This window comes from Camelus ferus, chromosome 31 (genome assembly GCF_009834535.1).
Source record: "Camelus ferus isolate YT-003-E chromosome 31, BCGSAC_Cfer_1.0, whole genome shotgun sequence".
Classification (NCBI taxonomy): domain Eukaryota; kingdom Metazoa; phylum Chordata; class Mammalia; order Artiodactyla; family Camelidae; genus Camelus; species Camelus ferus.
The window spans coordinates 14,478,035-14,500,014 of NC_045726.1; the positions used below are offsets into that span (position 1 = coordinate 14,478,035).

A 21,980-nucleotide genomic window follows, 5' to 3' on the forward strand; every position below is an offset into this window, starting at 1 on the left:
TCTAAGGGCACTAATCTCATTCATGAGGGCCCCACCCTTATGGCCTAACCACCCCCAAAAGGCCTCACCTCCTAATGCCATCATACTGGGGACTGAGTTTAGATACATAACAGTCAGTCTACAGCAGGCCCCTCAGAGGCTTCCTTTTGCCCTGGAAAGGCTGTTCTTTGCATCCAGACTTGGGGACATTACTCTAAATTCTGCCTCAGGAACCCACTCATTCATTCTCTCCCTTTGCTGGGCCCAGTTCCCTCTCTGCTGCACCGTTGGCCCTGTTGGCCTTCCCTCTTCTCCTGCGTCTGCCCCTGCCTGTGTCTTGATTTCAACTCAGAGGCTTTTATTTCCCCTTTGGACCTTGCACTCTGGTCCCCTGTCCCCTACTCCTTGAACCGCAGCCTCCGCAGAACCCTGCAGAGTGTATGTGAGAGACTCAGTGGAAGCAGTGAGGAATTTTACCAGGCCTCAGGATCAGATTATTCTGAGATAAATGCATTCAAACACTTGGTGAGCTAACTAAGAGTCTTCTCACTCCTGACCTGGTGTTGTGTGTTTACGTCAAAGTCCCCATCTTTTTTCTGCCCCACGGGATGGTCCACCTTCATACTTTATCTTTCTATTTGAAGCCAGTTCAAATCTCAGAAGCTCTGGGGGTCTGATGTTGCACTGGCTTATAGTAGAGGTTTCCAGAGGGCTGGTGACTGATCCAGTGGGGCCCCGTGACCACCTGCTCTCCTCAAGTGGCTTTCCGTGTCCTCTCTGATTTCCATCCAGCCCACTCCTTGTGGGAGGTGCTGGTAGAAGCTGACCTGTCTCAAGACCGCAGCAACCTGTAACCAGCGTTGGTGCGTGTGCTGTCCAACAGGAGGGGCACGGCTCCCAGCCCTCTGATGTCAACCTGGAGTTGTCACCTGTTGTGGAGTTGGTGGGTGGAAACAGGGAGGATCTGCCCCAAGTTCAGGGCTTAGGGGAAGGGCCTGTGAGTGGGAGGACTGAGGACTTTCTACCTGGGGTTAATGGAAGACGTGTGCGGTGCGTCTGCCCGGGCAGCAGGGATCTTCACTGTGGGCATGTGTACGGGGACGTGTACGGGCTGGAGTCCTTCTTGCAGGTGAGTCCAACGGTCCATGTTCTCTCTTCTTTGGACGCTGGGTTCTGTGTGCTTCACCTTAAGCTGACAGGTTGGAACCCCTCCGTTTATAGATTTTATTTTTTCAAAGCCTTTTTTTGTAAAACACTAACCTCAGCGAAGGAGAAAGAAGAAAAGGAAAAAAAAAAGCTGAGTTCAGCAGCTGTAGTTTGCTGTATTTTTCATCTTGCATCAGCAAGTTGGGACCACAAATAATCTGGTCTTACATGCTTCAGCGATGCTGCCGCTTAAGACTCGGGCCTCCTCCTAAGGCAGTGTTTTCCTGGGAGCCCGCGGCACTCCCGGTCCCTGGCCTGCTGGCTCAGGTGCGGGAGTGGGGGGCCAGGGCCGGGGGTCCCAGTGGGAGGCGGAGCACAGCAGGGAGCTCTGGCCAGCAAGGGGGTGGGTCATTAATTTCTGAACGGTTTCTGAAATCAGCTAAACATTTCCTTTTAACCAGTTTCCCCAGCCTCACGTCCTTTGTTAGTTCAGGGAAAAATGTCATTCATAATGGATGTTGCCTTGATAAATTGCTCCCGGGAAGCAGAGCGTTCTCATTAGTCTGTATAATGAGAAAGACTCCTAGTGGTGGCATAGCTGCCCAGATATTTGCCTGATGGGAAAAATACTTGTCTATGCAGTCGTTTCTGGAAGACCCAGAAGGAGGATGCTGGGGGACGAGGCTGAGAGCCAAGGTCCTCTGCAGCCTCTGTGGCTCCGAGGTGGGGGGTGTGTTCCCCAGTACTCGCCGAGCGCAGACCCGGACCCCTGGTCCTGGTGGGTCTGGGCTGCAGGGGGCAGGCTTCTCCCCATCTCTGCCTCACCAGCCTCCTGTCCCTGCTCTCACTCCCTGCACATCTTCTCTTTTTTAATTATTCCTGGGAAAAAAAAGAGTAAACATGTGCAGGGTGAATTCTGTTTTTCAGAAGTACTTTTGCATATGTGGTTTCACTGTTTGCTTTTGCACAGGAGTTTTATTCCAGCCTTCTTCTGTGCAGGCGTCAGGGCTATTCTGACACTAAGAGGGGCAGTGATGTTTCCAGGTTTATGGCTTGTAAGCAGCGGGAGTTTTGACCCAAATACTTCACCTGATCCTGATTCCCTTTGCCCTTCTGCTTATTTGGAATGGACAGTTTCCCCGGCCTTTCTGCCCAGAGACCCATTTGATTTTCCTCTGTGGGTCCCCAAGGCACTTGTTCACGTTGAGAGTGGTGCTTAAGGATGTGTGTTAATTCTTGTAGGCCACTGGGGCCTCCTTTAGTGGATGGCTGTTACCAGAGATAGCAAAGATACTTTTCCAAGTTCCTAACAGCCACCAGGCAGGATCTGAGGAGGGGAGGGAGAGAGACCCACTCAAGGACATTTTGGGGGGCTGACCTGTCTTGGTGCCCAAGTGAATGCAGTGCCAATGCATTTTGCTCTACTATCAGCTGAATAATTTTCAGCTTATAATTTTATTTTTCAGCAGGAGGTGTTTGGAGAGTTCTTGGCTCTTTTCCTACTTAGAGGAAAGCCTTCTGTGCCTTCAGATACAGTCTCCATCCATCCATCCATCCATCCATCCATCCATCCATCCATCCATTTATTCTTTCCTCCTTCCGTCCCTTCCCCCTTCCCCCCAAAGGCTCTTGGGTCCCTATTTGCTGTCAGGTACTCCTCTGGGCACTGAGGATTCAAACACGAATAAAGTGGTTTCTATTCTGAAAGAACTTGTAGTGTAATGGGAGGAACAGATACAAAAAATATAAATTATAATATGGTTGGTGGGGCGGACATATTAATTGGAGTTTGTGAAACATGTTTGGAGTTGGGGCAAGGCATTCCCAGAAAGTTTTCTGGAAGAGCCGGCACCTCCTGGACCGGGTTTGAAAGGGTGAATTGGAAGAAGATTTAAGGAGCACGTGGTTGGAGGAGGGCATTCCCGGCAGGAGGAGCACTGGAGGATAGGATCTGTGAAGCATCACTGTCGGGGAATGGGTACCCTTTGATATTGCTCCAGGGGTGTGGGTGGAGAGAGAGGAGGAGGGTGAGGACAGATGAGATGATGAGGTCAGCAAGATCCTGATTATAGGGGGTGGTTCTGGGGAGGAGGCAAATGAGGGGCTCTTGAAGCCCAGGACGTTTTCCTTCAGGGGCATCAGTGGGGCTGTAGTCACCAGAATCAGAAAAGCCAACGCCAGCGTGCTGCGTGGGAATCCAGGTTACTCTTCCCAGAAATGCCTAGACCTCTTTTAGGGATGAGGATGCCCCGGGTGGAGTAACTCACCCAAGCCGGTACTCCCTTGTGACTTGCAGAGCTGAGGCTTGAACCCAGGTCGTTTGGGGCCTGGGACTTTGTCTTTGTCCCTGTGCCCCTCCCCCTGGTCTGCAGTTTAGGCCAAGTTTTCTTCCATCTGTTGTGCTTCGGGAAATACAATTTGATTTAAGAAACTACCTGAATCTCTGTAACAATGTGCCACAGAATCAGAGGGTTTGCAGGGACTTCGAAGGCTGAGAAATGCATCCTGGAGAGGTCGGAGGGAGGGGAGGTGCTGGGAATAACAAAGGTAGGGAGGGATCTGGGTCTTTGAGTGGGAGGTGCTCAGCTTTTGGAATAGGAAGAAAAAGGGTTGGACAAGCTTGAACTGAGAACACAAGAACTTTAGCCAACGAGGCTTCAGGTGTCAGCGTCTTAGGACCACGCGCTGCAGTGAGGGTGCTGATGTGAGATGCAGACCAGCACTGGGACCTTGCCGGCTCCTCGGCCCCCGTGGACTTGTCTGCTACCCCCGCCTTAAGGGAGGGGACCAGAAGCTTTCTTTTCCAGAGCAGGAGAGAGGGTGGCAGTGGGGAGGGAGCGAGGGAAGAAACTAACCTCACACCACCGGCCAGAACCGTATCAGCATTCAGAGAAAGTTGAAAGAAACCTTTCAGCTGGCTGGCTACCTAGCTCAAGGCTAACCACACTCTTAACACAATAATAAGTCAATCCTCACTGAATAATTAAATAGAGAGCCTTCATAAGTATTGACTTAATGTGACAGCAAGTCTATAGTGATTCGGGGTTTGCTTATGTAAACACAATCTCTTGTTCAGCTTACTTAGCAGTTCAATGAAATGGAACAGTCCTTCAATTAAAATCAAATGATGCATACGTTTAATTCTTTTCTCTTCTTACCGGGTAATAATAGGTTTGGAACATAGGTGAAGGGATTGGGGAAAAATGAAGAAAAAGGTTATCTGCCCGTCTGCCTGGGTTTTTAGAGGACATGAAGGAGTGTATCCGATGGCACCCGTCTCTCCGTCCCCGCCGGGAGACCCATGTGGGCGCTCGGGTTGGCTTTTGCTCCATCCAGACCCTCCCAGTCCTCTCCTAGAGCAGGCTTCGGTGGGCCACTCCAGGCGGTGTGTCATCTCTCGATGGTGGCCTGGGTCCAGTTGGTTGCGTCTGGTCAGCTAGGGTCCAGTGCTCCAACCACAGCCCTGTGCAGGGAGTTTCCTATGGACGCCCTCATGGCTAACCTGGAGGAGAGAGGGGATGCTGGGTGAGCTCCGGATTGGGTGGAAAAGGGGGGAACCAAGGAGGAAGGGGGTACCTCCCTGATTCCCTTGGGTGACATCAGAAGAGAAATAAGCCTCCTTCCTTCTGAGGCTTCAGAATGCTGGGGGGGGAGGGGGAGGGGGTTGAGGAAGAGAGGGCTGGGGAAGGGTGGGGACGGCGGGGTGGAGGGGAAAACCCACTGGCTTTGGAGCTCAGATTCGAAGCTCGGCCTTCTGCCTTGCTGCTGTGATATTAAGTGAGTTAATTAACCTCTGCATGCCTCTATTTCCTTATCTGTCAGACAGAGGTAATGACGCTCACTGCGGAGAATTGTCAGAATAAAGCATGATGATGTGAGTGGAAGCACTTGGTGCGACTCTGTACAAATGCAGGAGGTGCTGGTTAATAGATCAGAGATGTTGCATTCCTTTGGCCTGAAGGGAGAGAGCCCTCTCTCTACACAGTGTCCCAGGCTCAGAACTGGCCCGCAGAGTCCCCTAATCTCGACAATAGCGTAGCAAGCGTTTATGGGGCGCCCACCGTGTGCTGGGCACTATCCACGCATTTACGCCCATTCCCTCATTCAGTCTTGTCCAGATCATGCAGGGAAAGTACCATTATAACCCCCACTTTGCAGATGAGGAAACGGAGGCCTGGAGAGGCTTCATGACCCAGTCAAGGTCACACAGCTGCTGAGTATCTGAGCCGAGGTTCAAATCCAGCCAGCATGACTTGATGTCAGAAGTTGGACCTCGTGGCCGGGTCTGCTTCTGCGGAGGGGCTGGGGTGGAGAGATGGGGTTCTCGAAGAATCCAGGACCTCCTGGGGAGGAGATCAAACATTTCTCCTGGCAGGTGCCTGCCGTGAGGTCATGGTCACGTCCAGAAGGGTTCAGTCTGCATTTCCCAGCGAGGTGTCAGGCTCTGTCTTCAACCCGCAGCTCCTAGGGATCGGAGCTGCCCTTCAGTGAAGGACCAGCTCTCTGAGATGGTAGCTTTGCTCTCTCAGCGTGTTTCCCTTGGGACCCAGGGTCAGTTGCATTTTTTAAAAAAATTTATTTATTTTTTGAATTTGTGTGTGTGTGTATGTGTGTGTGTGTTTTGTTTAGGGGGGAGGTAATTAGGTTTATTTTAGTGGAGGTACTGGGGATTGAACCCAGGACCTTGTGCATGCTAGGCATGCGCTCTACCACTGAGCTCTATCCTTCCCCTTTTAATTTTTTTTTTGATTGGAGATATTGGAGATTGAAGCCAGGACCTTGGGCTTGCTAAACGCGCACTCTACTGCTGAGCTGCATACCGTAGTCCCCCCAGTTGCATTTGTTGATGCTTCTGGAACCAACAACATTTTCTCTCATCAAAGATTTCAAAAAATCACTGTTTATAACAGCTCAGGATTCCTGAGGCCTCATTCAGTTAAACTTAAAGAAATAATTACCATCTGAAAGCAAGTTTATTAAATGAGAACATAATGAACAGTGTCTTCTGTTAGCATCTTTTGAAATTTACTTCTGGATCTTGTCAGTTCACACACTTGCCATTTTCCCTTGTTTGTAATGAGGGCACATAAACTATATTGCCTCCTGCTTTTTATCCCTTAACATGATTGCGTGTCTGAATTTTCATATATTGGCACAATCTACGTCCTTGTTGTTTTTATTAGCGATGTGGCTTTCTGTGGCTTATCCACCTGGGCCATTTTTCTCTAAGTGAGCTGGGGGAAAGAATCCAAGGCCAGGTCCGTCTTCCTTCATGAATTGTACCATCATCCATTTTCCAAGTGGCTCCCGCCCAAGTGCTCCTGCAATCCTGCCTGTTTCACATGGTTCCACAGACCCTTTGTGGGCTTGTGTTGAGGTGGGTGTCCTTTTGAGTGTGTGGTTTTTCTGGTTGCTTTGAACTTGGACAAAGAAGATCAGATAAAAGCAGAGAGCAAAGCGAAGCAGTAGTCAAGAATTTTTCTGTTTAAAGCGACAGAGACCCAACTAGTTTAAGAAAAATTAAACAGGAATCTGTTGGCTTCCAATAAAACACAGACAGAGCAGGCGTGTATTCCAGCACTCAAATAAAAATGGGTCTCCCACTGTCTCTCCCCGCCTCTTGTTTCTGCTTCTCTCTGCAGGTTAGCTACATGTTTATCTTTCTTGTGTCTGTGAGGCTAGAACTATGGTCCCAATTTATCTGGGCTCACATCCGTGGTGTCTGACAAGCAGAAAGAAAAGAATGTCCTCCTCTGCTCCATTGGGAAAACCTCAGAGAAGGGCCTTCTTTGGCCTGGCTTGTGTTACTTCCTGATTGCAGTCAGTGTATGACCAGCCACTGTGGCCGGGAAGAGTCGTGTGGTTGGCCCAGCCTGGGTCATGTGTTTACCTGTAGCCCAGCAGAGCAGAGAGCCATGGTTGACAGCCTGTAAGAACTACTTGACCAGAGGAGGAAGTCCCCAACCCACCCCTAAGGGGAGCTGCTATTCTGGCCAGAAAGAGTAAGTGTCCACTCACACTTAAAGAATAAACAGGGATGTCCCAACACCACTTGCCAAAGAGACTGGAAGCAACCTAAATGTCCGTTGACAGATGACTAGATAAAGAAGATATGGTACACACACACACACACACGGGAATACTACTCAGCCATAAAAAAGAATGAAACAATGCCACTTGCAGCAACATGGATGGATTTAGAGATGGTTATACTGAGTGAAGTCAATCAGACAGAGAAAGACAAATATATGCTGTCACTTATAGTGTGGAATCTAAAAAAATGACACAAATGAACTTATTTACAGAACAGAGACTCACAGACATAGAAAACAAACTTATGGTTACTAGGAGGGAAGGGGAGGGGGAGGGATAAATTGGGGGTTTGAGTTTAGCAGATACAAACTACTATATACAGAATAGATAAACAACAAGATAAACTGTTGTGTAGACAAACTACTGTGTAGCACAGGGAATTGTAATAACCTATAATGAAAAAAATATGAAAAGGAATACACACACACACACACGTAACTGAATCACTATGCTGTACACCAGAAACTAACACAACATTGTAAACCGACTATACTTCAATTAAAAAAAAAGAATAAACGGGGAAGGAAGCCAGTGGATTGTGGATTTCATGAAACAAGTGGTGACAGTCTCCAGGAGGAGGCAGGGAAGGACGGGGGACCAGGCTGTCTGCCGTGAGCCCTGGAGGTATCAGAAAGCAGGCGTGAGGGGGAGACCCATTTCCCCTTCCTCAGCGTCACGTAACATCGAGCCCGCGTAACCGCGCCCTGCACCGCACTGCCGGCGAGGACCTCCGAAAGCCATTCCGAAGGCACGTGCGTCTGTTAGAGCCATTTCCTCTCCATTCCCAGAAATCGTCTGTGAAGCCCATCAGAAGTAATTTGCATTTCTTGGGGACCCTTCTTCCCCTCCATGAAATATTCACGTGCTCTGTTCATTAGCACGTGGCTGTGCTGGTGGCCCCCTGAAGCACTGTGAGCAGCGGTGGGTCACAGCAGCAGAGCTGGAGAAAAGACCCTGTCCTCACTGGCAGGCGCCTCGCCCTGCTGAGCTGGCTGTCGGGTGTGTGTGACTGTGTGACCCGCCTCCTAAGAGCTGCCGTGTCCTTGCTGTGAGATGCGTCTCCTTTGTGGTGGGGTTGTTCAGAAAGGTCAGTGAGATAACCATGTGTGGCTAGTAGCACGTAGATCCTCAGTAAATATTCGCTTTCTTTCCTCCTCCTCCGATGCTACGACCAGTCGAAACCATAGCAGGTACAACAGGGTAAAGGGAACTTTGTGAAGCTGACAAGGGCTTTAGACACAAAAGCCAGGTGTGGATGAGCACTGGGGTTCTGTGGAGCAATCTACCCTCGTATCCTTCCAGGCCAGACAGATTTGAGAAAGTCTGTGTGTTTGGGAAGGAGTTTACAATCTGGACCAAGGGAGGGATTCATGACCAAGAGGCGCCCATCCATTCTCTTGGCTAAGGGCAAAAAGCATGGAAGCAAGAGGTGTGTATCCAAGTGTAGCTGTATATCCGAGTGGAACTGTGTGTCTGTGTGGGGACGGGGGTATGAGTGCGTTTGGTGTGTGTGTACAGACATACTCTTAGCCATGTAACTGCGAGCCTTCCTGGGCTGTGGCCTGAAGCATTTCTCTGTTCCGCTGGCTGGGCTGGAACGTGAGCCTGTTTAAAGCTGAGACCAGGGAGTGGAGTCTGAAGGGTACCCATAAACCCAGCCTTCGTCAGAGTCATCTGGAGGGCTGGTTAAAGCACAGATTGCTGGACCCCGCCACTGGATTTCAGATCTGTTAGGTCTAGGGGGGATATGGAAAATTTGCATTTCTACTAAGTTCCCAATTTTACGCTGATGCTGTGGGTCTGTGGACCACACTTTGAGAACCCCTGAGCTGTAGGAAGCCCACCCCCTCCCTTTCTCCTCGCCCCCAAATCTGGTTGATTCCACATGTGTGGGCTGGCCTTTGCGCTGCCATCTTTGCCTCTTTGCCCTTTGCAGGAGCGCATCTGCCCATCAGATAGGGTTGCCAGATCTTAATACAGGCTACCCAGGTAAACTGGAATTCCAGATAAACAATGAAACACTGTTCAGTATAAGTACATCCCAGATGTGGAATGGGACGTACTTATACTAAAAATAATTCATTGTTGATCAGAAATTCAAATTAACTGGACATCCTGCATTTAATCTGGCAACTGTTTAATCAGATTGGGGGTCAAGTGTCTGTCTCTGCCTGTCTTGCTGCTTTCCTGTGATTGAATAGGTTGCAGCTGCTGATGAAACAGGCCCAAAGAAGGTTTGTGTGTATCGGGCAGATCCACCTGCTGCCCGGAGCTCATTTGGCAGTCTTGGTGCAGCCTCGCTGAGGTGGACCTGGCTTGTGTTCGCTGTTGGTTCTCCTGCTGGCTCTCTGTTTCTCTCTTTGTCTCTCTTTCTCTCGAGCCTTCTTTTATGCCATCCCTCTTATGGGGGCTCTTCAAGGCAGAAAGCTGAGAAGTGATGGGGCTGATTGGGGAAAAGTCTGTTTCTGCCAATGAGAGCGGAGTCCAAGAGACTGGTGACTTCACGGCGTCTGCAGGGACAAGAGGCATCTGGCTGGGAGATGGCTCAGACATCCCCAGCTGGCTCGTCACACACTGTGAAAAGGATAACATTTGCCTTGGAGACTGGACCTACCGGGACTGGGCTGATTCACTCGTGGTTGGAGCTGAGCGTCTAGGGCTGGAAGGAAACTGACACCCCTGGTCTCTGCTGCTGATGGAGGGAGCCGGCTGCCGTGGACTTGGGTGTGTCTTGAGGGAACATGAACGATCAGAGGCCTCCCGGTGACCTGGATGTGGCGTCCCCCTAAATGGCCCTTTGTCACTCTGGCTTGCCAAGCCTCCTGGATGCTGAGAATGGAGAAATAGAGGAAGAGAAAGCCCAGCCATTTCCCCCCCTTCCCTCTGCTCCTCCTGCCCCCTCCCTGTGCTCTGGGGGGAGCCGTGTGGCGCGCCGTGGGGGAGGTGGGCCACAGCCTCGGAGGCGCAAGGCGACTCTTCCCCGTGCTTGCCCCCGGCTCTGGCAAAGGGGCCTGTGCTGCTCCTCCTGTGTCCTCAGTGTGGCGTGGAGAGTGACACGGCGCTCCAGCAGGGTGACTCTGGAGCCTGGCGGAGAAAGAGGAGAGCCATCTCCCCACCTTGGCAGGGTCAACAGGTATCTTTCTTCTCCATCAGACACAGGAAAAAGCCATTCCCTGTTTGCACCTGCCAGTGGCAGGCACAATGCTGGGGACAAGACATCTGGTGGAGAAGAAAGATAAGGGCAGTGCCCCCCCCCCACCATGTACCCCAGCTCCCCCGTGTACCTCCTGGAGAGGGAGATAGGCAGGCACGGCCCACCCTGGGGATGCTGAGCACAGAGACACAACTGGCCTGCCCAAGGTCACACAGCAGGCGAGTGGCAGGCAGAGCGTGGCCATGTGACAGCTGCTCCCCCCTCTGCCAGCAGCTGGACCTGCCCCTCCCCTCCTCACTGAGGGGTCCCACTGGCCCGCAGCACCTGGTGGTGGAGCTCTTTTACCTTCTATTTCCTGGCTTGCTTCCTGTACCAGCCCCCTTTCTCCGGATGACCTTGTCTCTCTCTGCGTGGGCTTCATTTTCTCCTCATTTTCACACTTTCACTCGCCTCCAGCCTGGGGCCCAGTGACATTTTGAGAGGCCTCGTGGATGGTGAAGCTGGCAAGGTCCTCAAGGTTCCCGCTGTCAGTGACTGGAGAGCCAGCCTTGCAGAAGGGAGGCAAGGCTCTGTGTGCAGGTGGGGAGTGGAGCTTTTGGGAGGATGGAGCCAGGCTCTCAGGTCTGGACCAGTGGGCAGCTTGCTCCCTCGGGACGGTGAGCCAGCACTGACCTCTCACGCAGCCCTGGACCTGGGCCTGGTGGGCACTCTGCCCTGGCCCCATCAGCTGGGATTTCTTCTCTGACATCACATCGACATGTGTGCCATTCCCATCCTTAGTCTGTCAGTCGCGTGGCAGGGGCTCAATACATATTTGGAGACAGGATGAGTGGATGTCTGCCACTTCCTCCTCGCCCAGAGGAGTTTGGAGGAGATGGATGAAGAAATCAGTAGAGTCTGTCACTCTCGGAATGTCTGTTCCAGTTGGAGAGACCACACAGGGCGATATCAGGAAGGCTCTATGCGGTTAAGTGTGGAATTGCCTGGTCCAGACTGTAGGTGTAGTTGGAATACAGAGGTGGGAGACGTCCGCATGGCTGGTGGGGCAGGAAGGGCTTCGCGGGAGGGACTGCCGTGAGCACTGGCGAGGTGGTAGGAGGGGTCAAGCCCTAAGTGTGATCAAATGGTGTTGGAATAGACTTCTGTTTCGGCTCAGAGATGCTGTTTGAACATCTCTTTGGTGGGGAGGAGAGGGTGACTAGCATCTCTCCTGGTAATCTCGCAGCCCCCCGCCCCGAGGTGCAGGGGCTCAGTTCCGGCTTCACGCCACCCACCCGCAGCCCTCCTCCCTGCTGGGGCCTGACCGGTTCCCTTTGGCTCCTTCCACAGGGAGACATTTGGCCACAGTGAGTGACAAAGTCACTGACGGTGCTGAGTTTCCTGTGGCTGCCGGAACAAAGGGCCACAAACTGGGTGCCTTAAAACAGAAATTGATCTTTTCACAGTTCTGGAGGCCGGAAGTCCAGAGTCGGGGTGTCAGCAGAAGGGAGCACCATCCCATGCCTTTCTCCTAGCTTCTGGAGTCGCTGACGGTCCTTGCTGGTCTGGGCTTGTAGGGACGTCCCTCCAGTTGCTGCCTTGGCCCTCATGTGTGTTCTCACTGTGCGTCTGTGTCTCTTCTGTAAGGACACCAGACGCTGGATGTTGGGCCCGCCCCAGTCCACTGCTCATCTTGGCTGCATCTGCAGAGAGTTTATTTCTGAGTAAAGTCATGTTCATAGGTACCAGGGGTGAGGACTGCAACGTAGCTCTTGGGGTGACACAGTTCAGCCCACGCTAGCTGTTTAGAGATTTTGATTTGTTTGCCTCCAAATCCCCTTTGCTATGAAAGTCTGTGTCCCCTGCTGGCCCCCCGACAGGTGTCTGGAGGTCTGGGCCGTGGGCAGCGACCACCCCCCACCCCACATCACCCCATTCATCGATCTTTTCTCGAACTTGCTGGTTCACGGAGCGGGGTGGGTGTGGGTCTTGCTGTTTAAGACCAAGTCTTATTCTGTAGGGTTTGGTGGCTTGGTTGGAGATGCTGCTTTTCCCTGTTTGGGGGACTGTTTGAGGAGACAGAGGGTGTATTTATGGGCAGGACAGAGGGCCGAGACACTGCAGATTGACAAGGTACCTCTACAGAGGAGCAGGATGTGGGCGGCGGGACCGGCCGGAAGGGGCAGCCCCAGTTGTCCGTGTTCTGGGCCGGAGTCCTGGCTCCATGGCTCACTAGTCCTGCGGTCTCGGGCCAGTCAGTCAGCTTCCTCCTCTGTGAAGTGGGATCATGGTAACGACCGCTTGACAGATCTCACAGAGTTTCTGTGAAGATTACATGATAAAAGGTAGACATGGAAGGACCTCTTCTTAGGTAATGTTTTTATGGTCGTCAGTGATGCATGACGTAAAACTGACCCTTTTCTCCACGTTTAAGTGTCCAGCTCAGTGGCTTTAAGAGCACTCACGTTGCTATGCAATCACCACCACCATCCATCTCCAGAACTTTTTCATCTCCCCAAACCGTGAAAATACTTTTTCATCTCTAAACTGAGAGCACTTTTTATTCATTTGATAAATAAGGAAAATGAGTCCTCAAGAAGCAAGGGCCCCTCTGAGGGCTCCCAGCGCGTTCGGGGCGGGGCTGAGGTGAGACCCCGCCCCCAGCTCGCAGCTGGGAGCTCATCTTCCATCTCCTGCACCTGCTGCCCCTGCAGGTTGTGGGGGTCTGTTTGCATGAGGCCTCACTGGGGTCACATCCCTCTGGAGAGCTTCCTCCTTCTCCCAAACCCCATCCCCCAGGACCGTGGGCCCTGCAGGCGAACCAGGATTTGTCCCCTAGTGGGACCCACGCAGCCGCCTGTGTGGAGGGTTTCTTCTTTGATGGTCCTGGTTCCTGTCAACCTCTTGTCTGTCTGTCTGTCTCTACCTGCTCCTTCGTCATATGGACGGAGTTCCAGTGGAGAAGCTGGGGAGCTGGATTCAGGGTGATCTCTGGGATGGCTTTGTGAGCTACCTCGTGGTGCAGGACAGAGCACAGGCAGGGAGGCAGATGGCCTGGGTTCTGGTCCTTCGTGTGGCTACCACGGTGTTCTCACCGAGCCCGTGTTGTCGAATTCCTGCAGTGTGCCCATCATGGGGAAAGTACCCGTGAACAAGACCTTAGTGCTCGCTGCCTGCAGCTGCTGTGAGACGTACATGATGTGGCAAAGGGCACCCGCCTGTAGGAAGCCATGGCAGGTGGGGAGGAAGGCGATGCCCCCAGCCAGGCTGGTGGTAGAACCCCGGGGCTAGGGCGCTAGGGCAGGGGGAAGAAGGAAGGAGAATGGCCGTGCAGGTTAGGCTTGCGTGCCCTGGGCCCCTCATGCCCCTCGACGTCCCGGTGCTGGGGGCTGGGGACAGACCCGGGTAAGACAGTGGCTGCCTTCAGGCGGCTCACGGTCGAGTGGGGAACACAGAGCTGCGTGCCGGTGATTCTGAAGGCACTTCATCCATGCCGACAGAGGAATGGATGATGACAGGTTACATTACCAGGGGAAGGAAAGGCTGATTTTGCCTCGCGGGATGGGGATGCTGGTGGAGGGACGGCAGGGGAGGCTTTGCTTTGGTTTAATACAGAGGAGACAGGTCAGGAATACCCATGAGATGTCTCAGCCCATGGGGTGGGGTGGGGGGCCACTGCTGTTTTAACCTCCCTAGAGGCTGCCCCTTTGCCCACCAGATGGATCCTGTGAGGTGGCTGGACAGGGATTTTTGTATCCATTCTGTGGGTGGGAGTAGTGATGTGCTGAAAGACTTGGGAGCAGAGCCCTGGGTCCTGCCTGGGTCCTGCCTGGGTCCCAGGTGTTCTCAGCAAACCCACCCCGGGTACCCTCTGTGTTTCCCTGACTGAGACCCACGCAGAGCGGGCCTGGCATCAGCTGGGTGCCTGGCTCTCCAGGAAGTCTGGTCCTCAAAGGCCTTCTAGCCTAAAGCCCCCCAAAGCCTGGTGGTCTCCCTGGCTTCCTGCAGCTCTGGGAGGCTCCTGGAGGGCAGCCCACTAACCTGCTCTCTCCAACGGGTCTTCTCCTGACACCAGGTCCCGGCTGGCCGACTTCCACGCCAATTGTCGGGCCTCCTACCAGACGCTCACCAGCTGCCCGACCGATAATTACCAGGCGTGCCTGGGCTCCTATGCCGGCATGATTGGTAAGCCGCCCCGCCTGGGCTCTCCGTGGCTCCCAGCTGCTCCAGGTTCAGACAGAGGCCGAGGCCCAGCTTGGGGCCAGCACGTGAACAGCTTGCCCTTCTCTGCACGGTTTCAGAGAGCTGTGATGGAGGCCGGAGCAGAAGCCAGCTCTTTATCACGGGGGAGGAGGCCCCAGGGGCCTCAGGAGGCTTCTGAAATTAGAAGAAAGTGTAGCATTCCTTACCTGACACAAGCAGTTTCCGTGAACCATCTTATTTAATTCTCACAGCAGGGGTTGGTGTCTCCACTTTACAGGTGGGGAAACTGAGGCTTAGGGAAGCTAAGTAACTTGTGAAGGCTCACCCCACTACTCCATGTCGGTCCTGGGGTCCAAGCCCAGGAATGAGCCACGGTCTTCCTGACTCAAGGACGCACCCTCTGCTTGTTGGCAGCAGGAGAAAGCGAGGGCCCGTGCTCTGGGAGGGGGCTCCTGGGTGTCCCCTCTACTGTCCTGTCTGTCCTCTATGCCATGCCCCACCCCGCCCCCTGCCGACCCCTTGATTTGGATCATGAGCTGGGCTGTGTGTTTAGGGGACAGGTGGGAGGGAGAGAGGGGTCCCAAGCCTCTTTTCTGTTGTGTCTGGGGTCTGGGGGCCCGAAGGGAAGTCTTACTGCCCCTCGCTCCTCTCTCCCTGCCCAGGGTTTGATATTACACCCAACTACGTGGACTCCAACCCCACTGGCATCGTGGTGTCGCCCTGGTGCAGCTGTCGTGGGAGCGGAAACATGGAGGAGGAGTGTGAGAAGTTCCTCAGGGACTTCACCGAGAACCCGTGCCTCCGTGAGTCCTGTGGTGTCCCCCGCACCCCGGGAGCCCTCCCGCCCTTCACATCCCAGGGGACCCTGGAGCTCTGCCCCCGCCTTTCCCTCCTTCCCTCTGGGTGACCGATGACATCTGTGGGGCTTCCCCCGCATGGCGGTTGCTGACGTGGGCTTTGTGCCCTTGGAGAGTCACGGCAGAGCTGTCAGGAGGCCAGCCTGCGTTCCCACTGGAGGCCTTCAGCCTCTGTTAAGTCAAGGCCAAAGTTTTCTGGTCTATTACCCTGACAGTTTCAGCCAGGTTCCTTTGGGGACAGCCCTGTGGTGGGGGTCTCAGTACCTGCCACTGCTCCTTTTAAGGACTGATTTCCCCTTGGAACTGGACTTTGAAATCATCAAACTCAGTCCCGAGGCTGGAGAGTGAGAGGTCAGCCGCAGGCTCTGTCTGCCTGGTCCTTCTGGTCTGACACCCTTGCTGCCCGCACCCGTCTGAAGATCTCCTCCCCTCTGCCTTCCCTCCTTTCTTTCTTCCGTCCATCTGTCCATCCACCCTTTCTGACGGGGGGTTGGGGGATGGAAGTCACGGTGCCTGTCATTGGGCAGCTTGCCGTCCGGAGGAGATGTCGTCAGGGGGTCAAGATGATCACAGTGCGAGAGGAACAGTGCAGGGGTGGAGGTCTGCACGGGGCTCTTCAGGAGCTGAGGGTGGGGATACCAGGTCAGCCTGGAGGAGGGGGCCTCTGAAGGTATGCCAGAGGCTGACCCCCTGGGGGATCCTGGGCACCCATCAGCTGAAGAGGCAGGGAGGGCCTGCCAGTCCACCCTGGGCAGAGGTGGGCTGTGGAACTGCAGACCACTTAGCCTTGCACAGAGCACAGGCATGCCCAGGGCCATCTGCACAGGTGGCGAGAGCCCTCCTCACGCGGGGCCTTGCAGACCTGAAGGCGTTTGGATCTTAGGGTCCTGCAGGTGGCGGGGCTGGTGTGCGGGTCACTGAAGGGGTGTCACAGGTGGTCATATCCGGTGTCGGAAGGCTCACTCTTGGGTTCTGGTGTGGAGGGGGTGGGGGTAGGGGTGTGGTCCTCGCAGGTGACAACACCGAGTCTGCTGAAGGATGCAGTAGGTGCTCACAGGAGAAGACAGTGCCCGCTGAATCAGAGCAGTGGAGGCAGGGTGGAGTGGAGGGGCGGAGAGACCTCTCTCTAGGCGGTGGGTTCGGGAAGTGTCCTGGGCGACTCAGGTTTCAGACATGGGAGACCTGGGTGGAGAGAGATGGCACCTTCAGTGCTGGAAACACAGGGGGCCAGTGTTGGGATGGGAGGGCGTGGTGTCTCGTTCAGGTGGTGATGGGATGAACTCGAGGTGCATCTATAGGATGGATACTTGGGGACACAGTTTTGTCCAAGATGCCCCATTAGTTAGTTGGTCCTGAGTGAATTCGTGTAACTGATCGTGTGGGGGTGGGTGAGGCCACCTGGGGAGGGGGGCTGCGTCTAGGGCCACCAGAATGTCAGCAGCAGCAGGGAGGGAGGCCCAGAAGCATCTGAGCTGGTGGGGGAGCCAGGAGAACATGTGCCTAGAGGGCTGGGGGTGGGGAGGCTCCTGAAGGGGTCATGGTCTGCAGCGCTGAATGCAGCCTGCCGAGAAGACGGGGCTCGGGCTCAGCGCTCTGGGCGCTGTCCGCTCCTCCCCTCCCAGCTCCCCAGGCTCCCGCTGCTCCTCCTCCTCTATTTTTCTTCTTCCCTCCTCATCCAGTGCGTTTCCTTCTATTCCAGTTTCTCTTTTCCACCTTCCCTCGTGCTATTTTCTTCTCTAGATGTGAGACTTTGTTCGGTATCTGAAAGGGAGCTTCAGCAAAGTTAGCTTGGGCGAGTTCCAACCTGCCCCCAGCCCTGGGTTGTTACCGGGAGGGTCACAGTTGGGATGGCGAGGGGCAGAGTGATGGAGGTGGCCCCTGATTTCTCTGTGTCTGCCTGCTCTCTCCCCCCACAGGGAACGCCATCCAGGCCTTTGGCAATGGCACAGATGTGAACCTGTCCCCTAAAAACCCCTCATTCCAGGCCACGCAGGCCCCTCGGGTAGAGAAAACGCCTTCTTTGCCAGATGACCTCAGTGATAGCACCAGCCTGGGGACCAGCATCATCACCACCTGCACCTCTGTTCAGGTGAGGGACCACGCCGCTGGGGAAACGGAGCCGGGGTGGGCTGAGGGCTTAGAGGAGCACCAGGTGCCAGAGGCAGGGTGGGAAATTAGACTGGGAACTGGGGACAGGGCACACAAGTTCCTCTGTTTGGGTCAGGGCCTGAGAGGCAGAAAGAGCTGGCGGGGGCTAGTTATCCGTGCATTCGTTCACTTTGCATCACCTTGCAAGCATCAGACACCTGTTCTGTCACAGGGCTGTGCTAGACACCACGGGGGTGCCGGAGGAAGGTCACGGTTACCATTTATTAACCATCTGCTAATTACCAGGTACTGTGCTAGTAGACTCTGCCTATTGTATGGAATTCTCACACAATGAGCTGGGATTCTAGTTTTACACACAGGAAACTATAACCCAGGGATGTTAGGCGGCACACCCAAGGTCACACAGCTGGCTGGTGGTGGAATAAGATTTCAAACCTGCATCTGACTCCCAAACCTGTGATGATCATTTGTTTGTCTGCATCCATCCCTCCCTCCACCCACCCACCCACCCACCCACCCATCCATCCATCCATCCATCCACCCACCCATCCAACGTGTGTTAGGTAGTCACTGTGTGCAAGCTCTTATGCGAGATGCTGGGGAGACATTGGGGAATGAGGCTGACAGGGTCCTGTCCTGTTTTGTGGTCCTTACAGTCTTGTCGAGGGTCAAACAGTTCAACGAGTACCAGACTTGGGCTCCAATCAGTACCACAATAGGGGACGACATGGGTGGTACAGGGGACACACATCCGGGGCTCCCCACTCAGCCTTCTCTCTGCCGAGCTGCGCTCTTGCCGTCACGCCATTTGCTACAGTAGATTCTTGGCTTAGGAGGTTGGTTCTAGTCAGACCCTCCAACCTGCCACACACACACACACACACAAACATCTAGAACAAAATGTTTAAAAGAGAACCTAATGCAGAATATAAGGGAGAACAGAAGAGGGCGGGAACAGCGAGGTGTGGGTGGTGGGTCATAGGGGATGTTTTGGCAGGAGTTGGGGCTGGAATTGCTAGCGAGGTTGCTGGGGTCTGGAGCCCAGCCCGTGGTGGGGGGCGCAGGGTAGGCAGCTGTGGGGGTGGGGAACACAGGCCTAGCCCTGTGCAGCAATGGTGACATCAGTCTGAATGAGCTGGGCTCATGGGGTCACCAGTGGGCACGCACTACAAATGTAGTTTCAGTCTTGCAGGATGTGTAAGTCCTGGAGAGCTGGTCACAGCGATGTGACTGTCGTTAACAATATTGTGCTGTGTGCTTGAAATTTGCTGACCTTAGATGCTCTCACCACAAAAAAGAAAAAAAAAAAAAGGAAAATGGCAGAGGTGCGAAGTGATGGATGTGGTGATTGCCTCGTGACGAATATTTCACAATGTATGTGTATATCAGGTCATCAGGTTGTGCCCCTGAAATGGATACAATTCTCAGTGGTCATTCGTAACTTCCATAAAGCCAGAAATAAAGGCAGAAGGCATTCGGAGTGCCCGGATGAGACCTGAGCAGGGGTGAGGCCTGGTGGAACCCGTCACACCACAGCAGCCGGTGCTGGTGCCCGTCCTGCTTGGGAAGCCCGCCCCCTCCCTCCCCAGTGGGCACCCTGTGCTGTTAACAGCTGACCTCCAAGTGCCCTCCAGTCAGTCCCAGCGTGGGCCCCTCCACGCCCCGCTTCCCTCCATTAGGCTGCCCCTCCTGACTTGGGCTGAGGGGCTGTGTCACCCTTGGGCGGCCCCTAATTACACTGGGCATGCTTGAGCGGCTGCCGGCAGGGCTGAGGGTGGCTCCGCAGACGGTACCGGCTCAATTTCATGCTAGAGTGGCGGGCAGCCCGGCCGGCCAGGGCTGGGCCACCTGTCAGGAGACTGGGCTCCGGCTTGGTCCACATGTCCCTCTGGGGACTGCCAGCCCCCCTCCCCAGCCCCTCGGGGCTGGCTCACCTGGGGAGATGCCCACTCAGCAGGGGGCTGGGGACCTTCCCTGAGGCTGTCACTGAGTCACAGTGGGCGTGGAAAAGTTCAAAGCGGTGGCCTCGTGCCCACTGCAGGCCCCTTGGTGCCTGATGACTCTGATCCCCCCCCCCCCCCCGTTTCCCTCTAGCAGTTTGCTAAACTGTTGCCTGGTTTCTTTCAGCCCCAGCCTGGTTTTCTGCAGACTCACCACCGTCTGGGAGCTTGTCTTCCACTTGGCTTGATTCCAGTGGAGTTCACGCACGACCTGTGTGTGAGATGAGTGTGTGTGGGTCCCTGCATACGTGTTAGGTGTTTTGAATCCCGGGGGGGCTGCCTGGCAGGGGTATCGCCTAGGCCTGGCCCCAGTGACGGTCCATTCGGGTCTACGGACTGAGTCACTGTAGGCAGGACAGCCAGGACGGCCTTCGCAGGAGGAAAGGAAGAGAAGGAGCCCTCAGAGGGGCCCACCCACCACCAGCCCCTGCCCCGGCTCCTCTCACAGGCACTGGCAGGAAAGGGCCTCTGATTCTGTTTTAATTACAGTCTTTTTAATGAGCACCTACTACTCCTTGCCAGGTGCTGGGACTGCAGAGGGAATTAGCCCGGGTGCCCACCCCCCAGCTCGGCTGGAGGCTGGCCTTGGGGGTGGGTCTGTCTTCCCCGCCACACTGCCGGACGCCCTCCCCAGCTCTGCTAGCTTGGAAGGGCTCTGTGGTGGCTGTTGTGGGGCCCTTGGGAGTGACAGCCACCCATGCTACAGAAGGGAGTCCCTGAGTGAGGGCGGAGACTGAAAGCTGAGCTGGGTGGGAGGGAGGGTGGGGGAGGCTGTGCACCCCAGACAGCCCTGGAGAGAGAGGCAAGGCCACTTACCTCTGTCCCCATCCACAGGCGGGCTCTTGGGAAGCCTTAGGGACCCTATTCACTGCCCCAGGGATGGCAGCCAGCTGGGGACCCCAATGTTACGATGCATGGGCCCTGTGAGATTTCCTCCCTGAAACCCAGAGGATGCAAGCCCCATGAGGACAGTGACTTGTCCACAGCCCCCGCCCCTGGCTCCTGGACAGTCTTCTTCTGGCTTCACTGAGCTGCCTCCTCCTCCACATCTGCTCCCCAAAAGACGTTCCCACAGTGGGGTGGGGGCTGGCCTGGGGGAACTCTGTCCCATCGAGGGGCTGCTGGGCAGGAATGGGAGTGTCTTAGACACCAGAGAGAAGCCAGGAGCTTGGGGGCCCCCAGCTGGCCCACAGGCTTCCCCTCCTGCCCGTGATCCCCTCTCCAGTTGGCTCTCTGGGACTTGGAGAAGGTGTGGCAGGACCTGCAGGACGGTCTCTCCCTCTGTTCCTGCTATACACGGGTGCATGCGCACGTGCACACACACACACCCCCTGTGTGAATTCCCTCCCTCCTGATGGTCCCCAGAGCAGGAAATCTGTAGGAGGTGGTCCATCCTGTACCCTCGTCCACGGCCCTTTGTTCTGAAGCCCAGCGGGGCATCCCCGGTGGAGTCCTGAGGGCCAGGCTGAGCACGGTGCCGCCCTTGCACTTGTCGGTCCCTCTGGGCGAAGGGCCGCTCCCAGCCCTCCCTTCCCGCCTCTGCTCTTTAGTCCTACGCAGTGTTATGTCCTGGGTGGCCTCCCTGACTCTGCTCAAGGAGGACTTGCTTAGGGCTCCCTGTTGCCTCGCTCCGGCCCCCATCACGATGTGTTCTGCCCTCACCACCAGGAGAGCATCCCTGGGGAGGGGCTGCATCTCACCCCCTTGGGAGCCCTTATGACTGAGTGCACAGTGCCCAGCGTGGGGTAGGTGCTCCACGCAGGTTGAGAGAAAGAGCCCAGAGTCCCTGATTCGTTGGATTTTTTGGAACTTCCTGCTCTCTGTTCTAGCGAATGGTCTGTTCTGTTGCCCGCAGGCAACCCTGTTCAGCCTTCCTCCCTCTCATAGACGCCTTCTGTGGCTGAGAGGGTAGGATGGGAGCCGGCTTTCTGTGGAGGATGCGGGAAGACTGGGTAGGTGACTCTTGTCGCCTGGTGGGCCCTGGGCTGGGGCGGGGCCGGGGGGCAGGGCAGACGGGCAGTGGGTTTGCGCTTTCCCTGGCCCTGTTTGTTTCCAGCGTCCTTGGCACTCCCCGCAGGCTGCTCTGGGCCGGTTTTCAGGGCCGGGTCAGATAACCTGGAGGCTCAGCTCTCCTTGTCTGCACCAGCCAGTTTCTGCTCTCACCCTTGGTACCGCCCATCCCATCTGGGGGATTAGAATGGGTTTATAGGGGCTGCCATGAGCCGCCCTCACCACCCGCCTGCAGCAGACTGAGCAGCCGACAGCCACCTCCGTCTCCTCCTCCTCCCTGTTCCCTGGATGGGTCTCTTATCTGGCACACGGGCCAGTGGCCATCACCGCATGGGACCCAGAGGGCCGTCAGTGTGCCTGTGCGCCTATGAGGCACCCATTTCTGACTTACAAATTTGGTTTGTTTCAAAGCTTTGAGAGGCTGGAGCACTCCTTCTTTTCTTCCCTCCC

At 54.9% G+C, this 21,980-nt stretch overlaps 1 protein-coding gene across 2 annotated transcripts in view; it reads left to right on the top strand.

Moving 5' to 3' along the window:
• The window catches only part of GFRA2 (GDNF family receptor alpha 2), an 82,645-nt gene that overhangs the window by 54,501 nt on the left and 6,164 nt on the right, over nt 1-21,980 (top strand). For both annotated transcript variants that reach the window (XM_006180211.3, XM_032470849.1), the window contains 3 exons: nt 14,427-14,536; nt 15,217-15,357; nt 17,328-17,500. In XM_006180211.3, the coding sequence (XP_006180273.2) occupies nt 14,427-14,536; nt 15,217-15,357; nt 17,328-17,500 (424 nt within the window). The remainder of the gene's footprint in view (nt 1-14,426; nt 14,537-15,216; nt 15,358-17,327; nt 17,501-21,980) is intronic.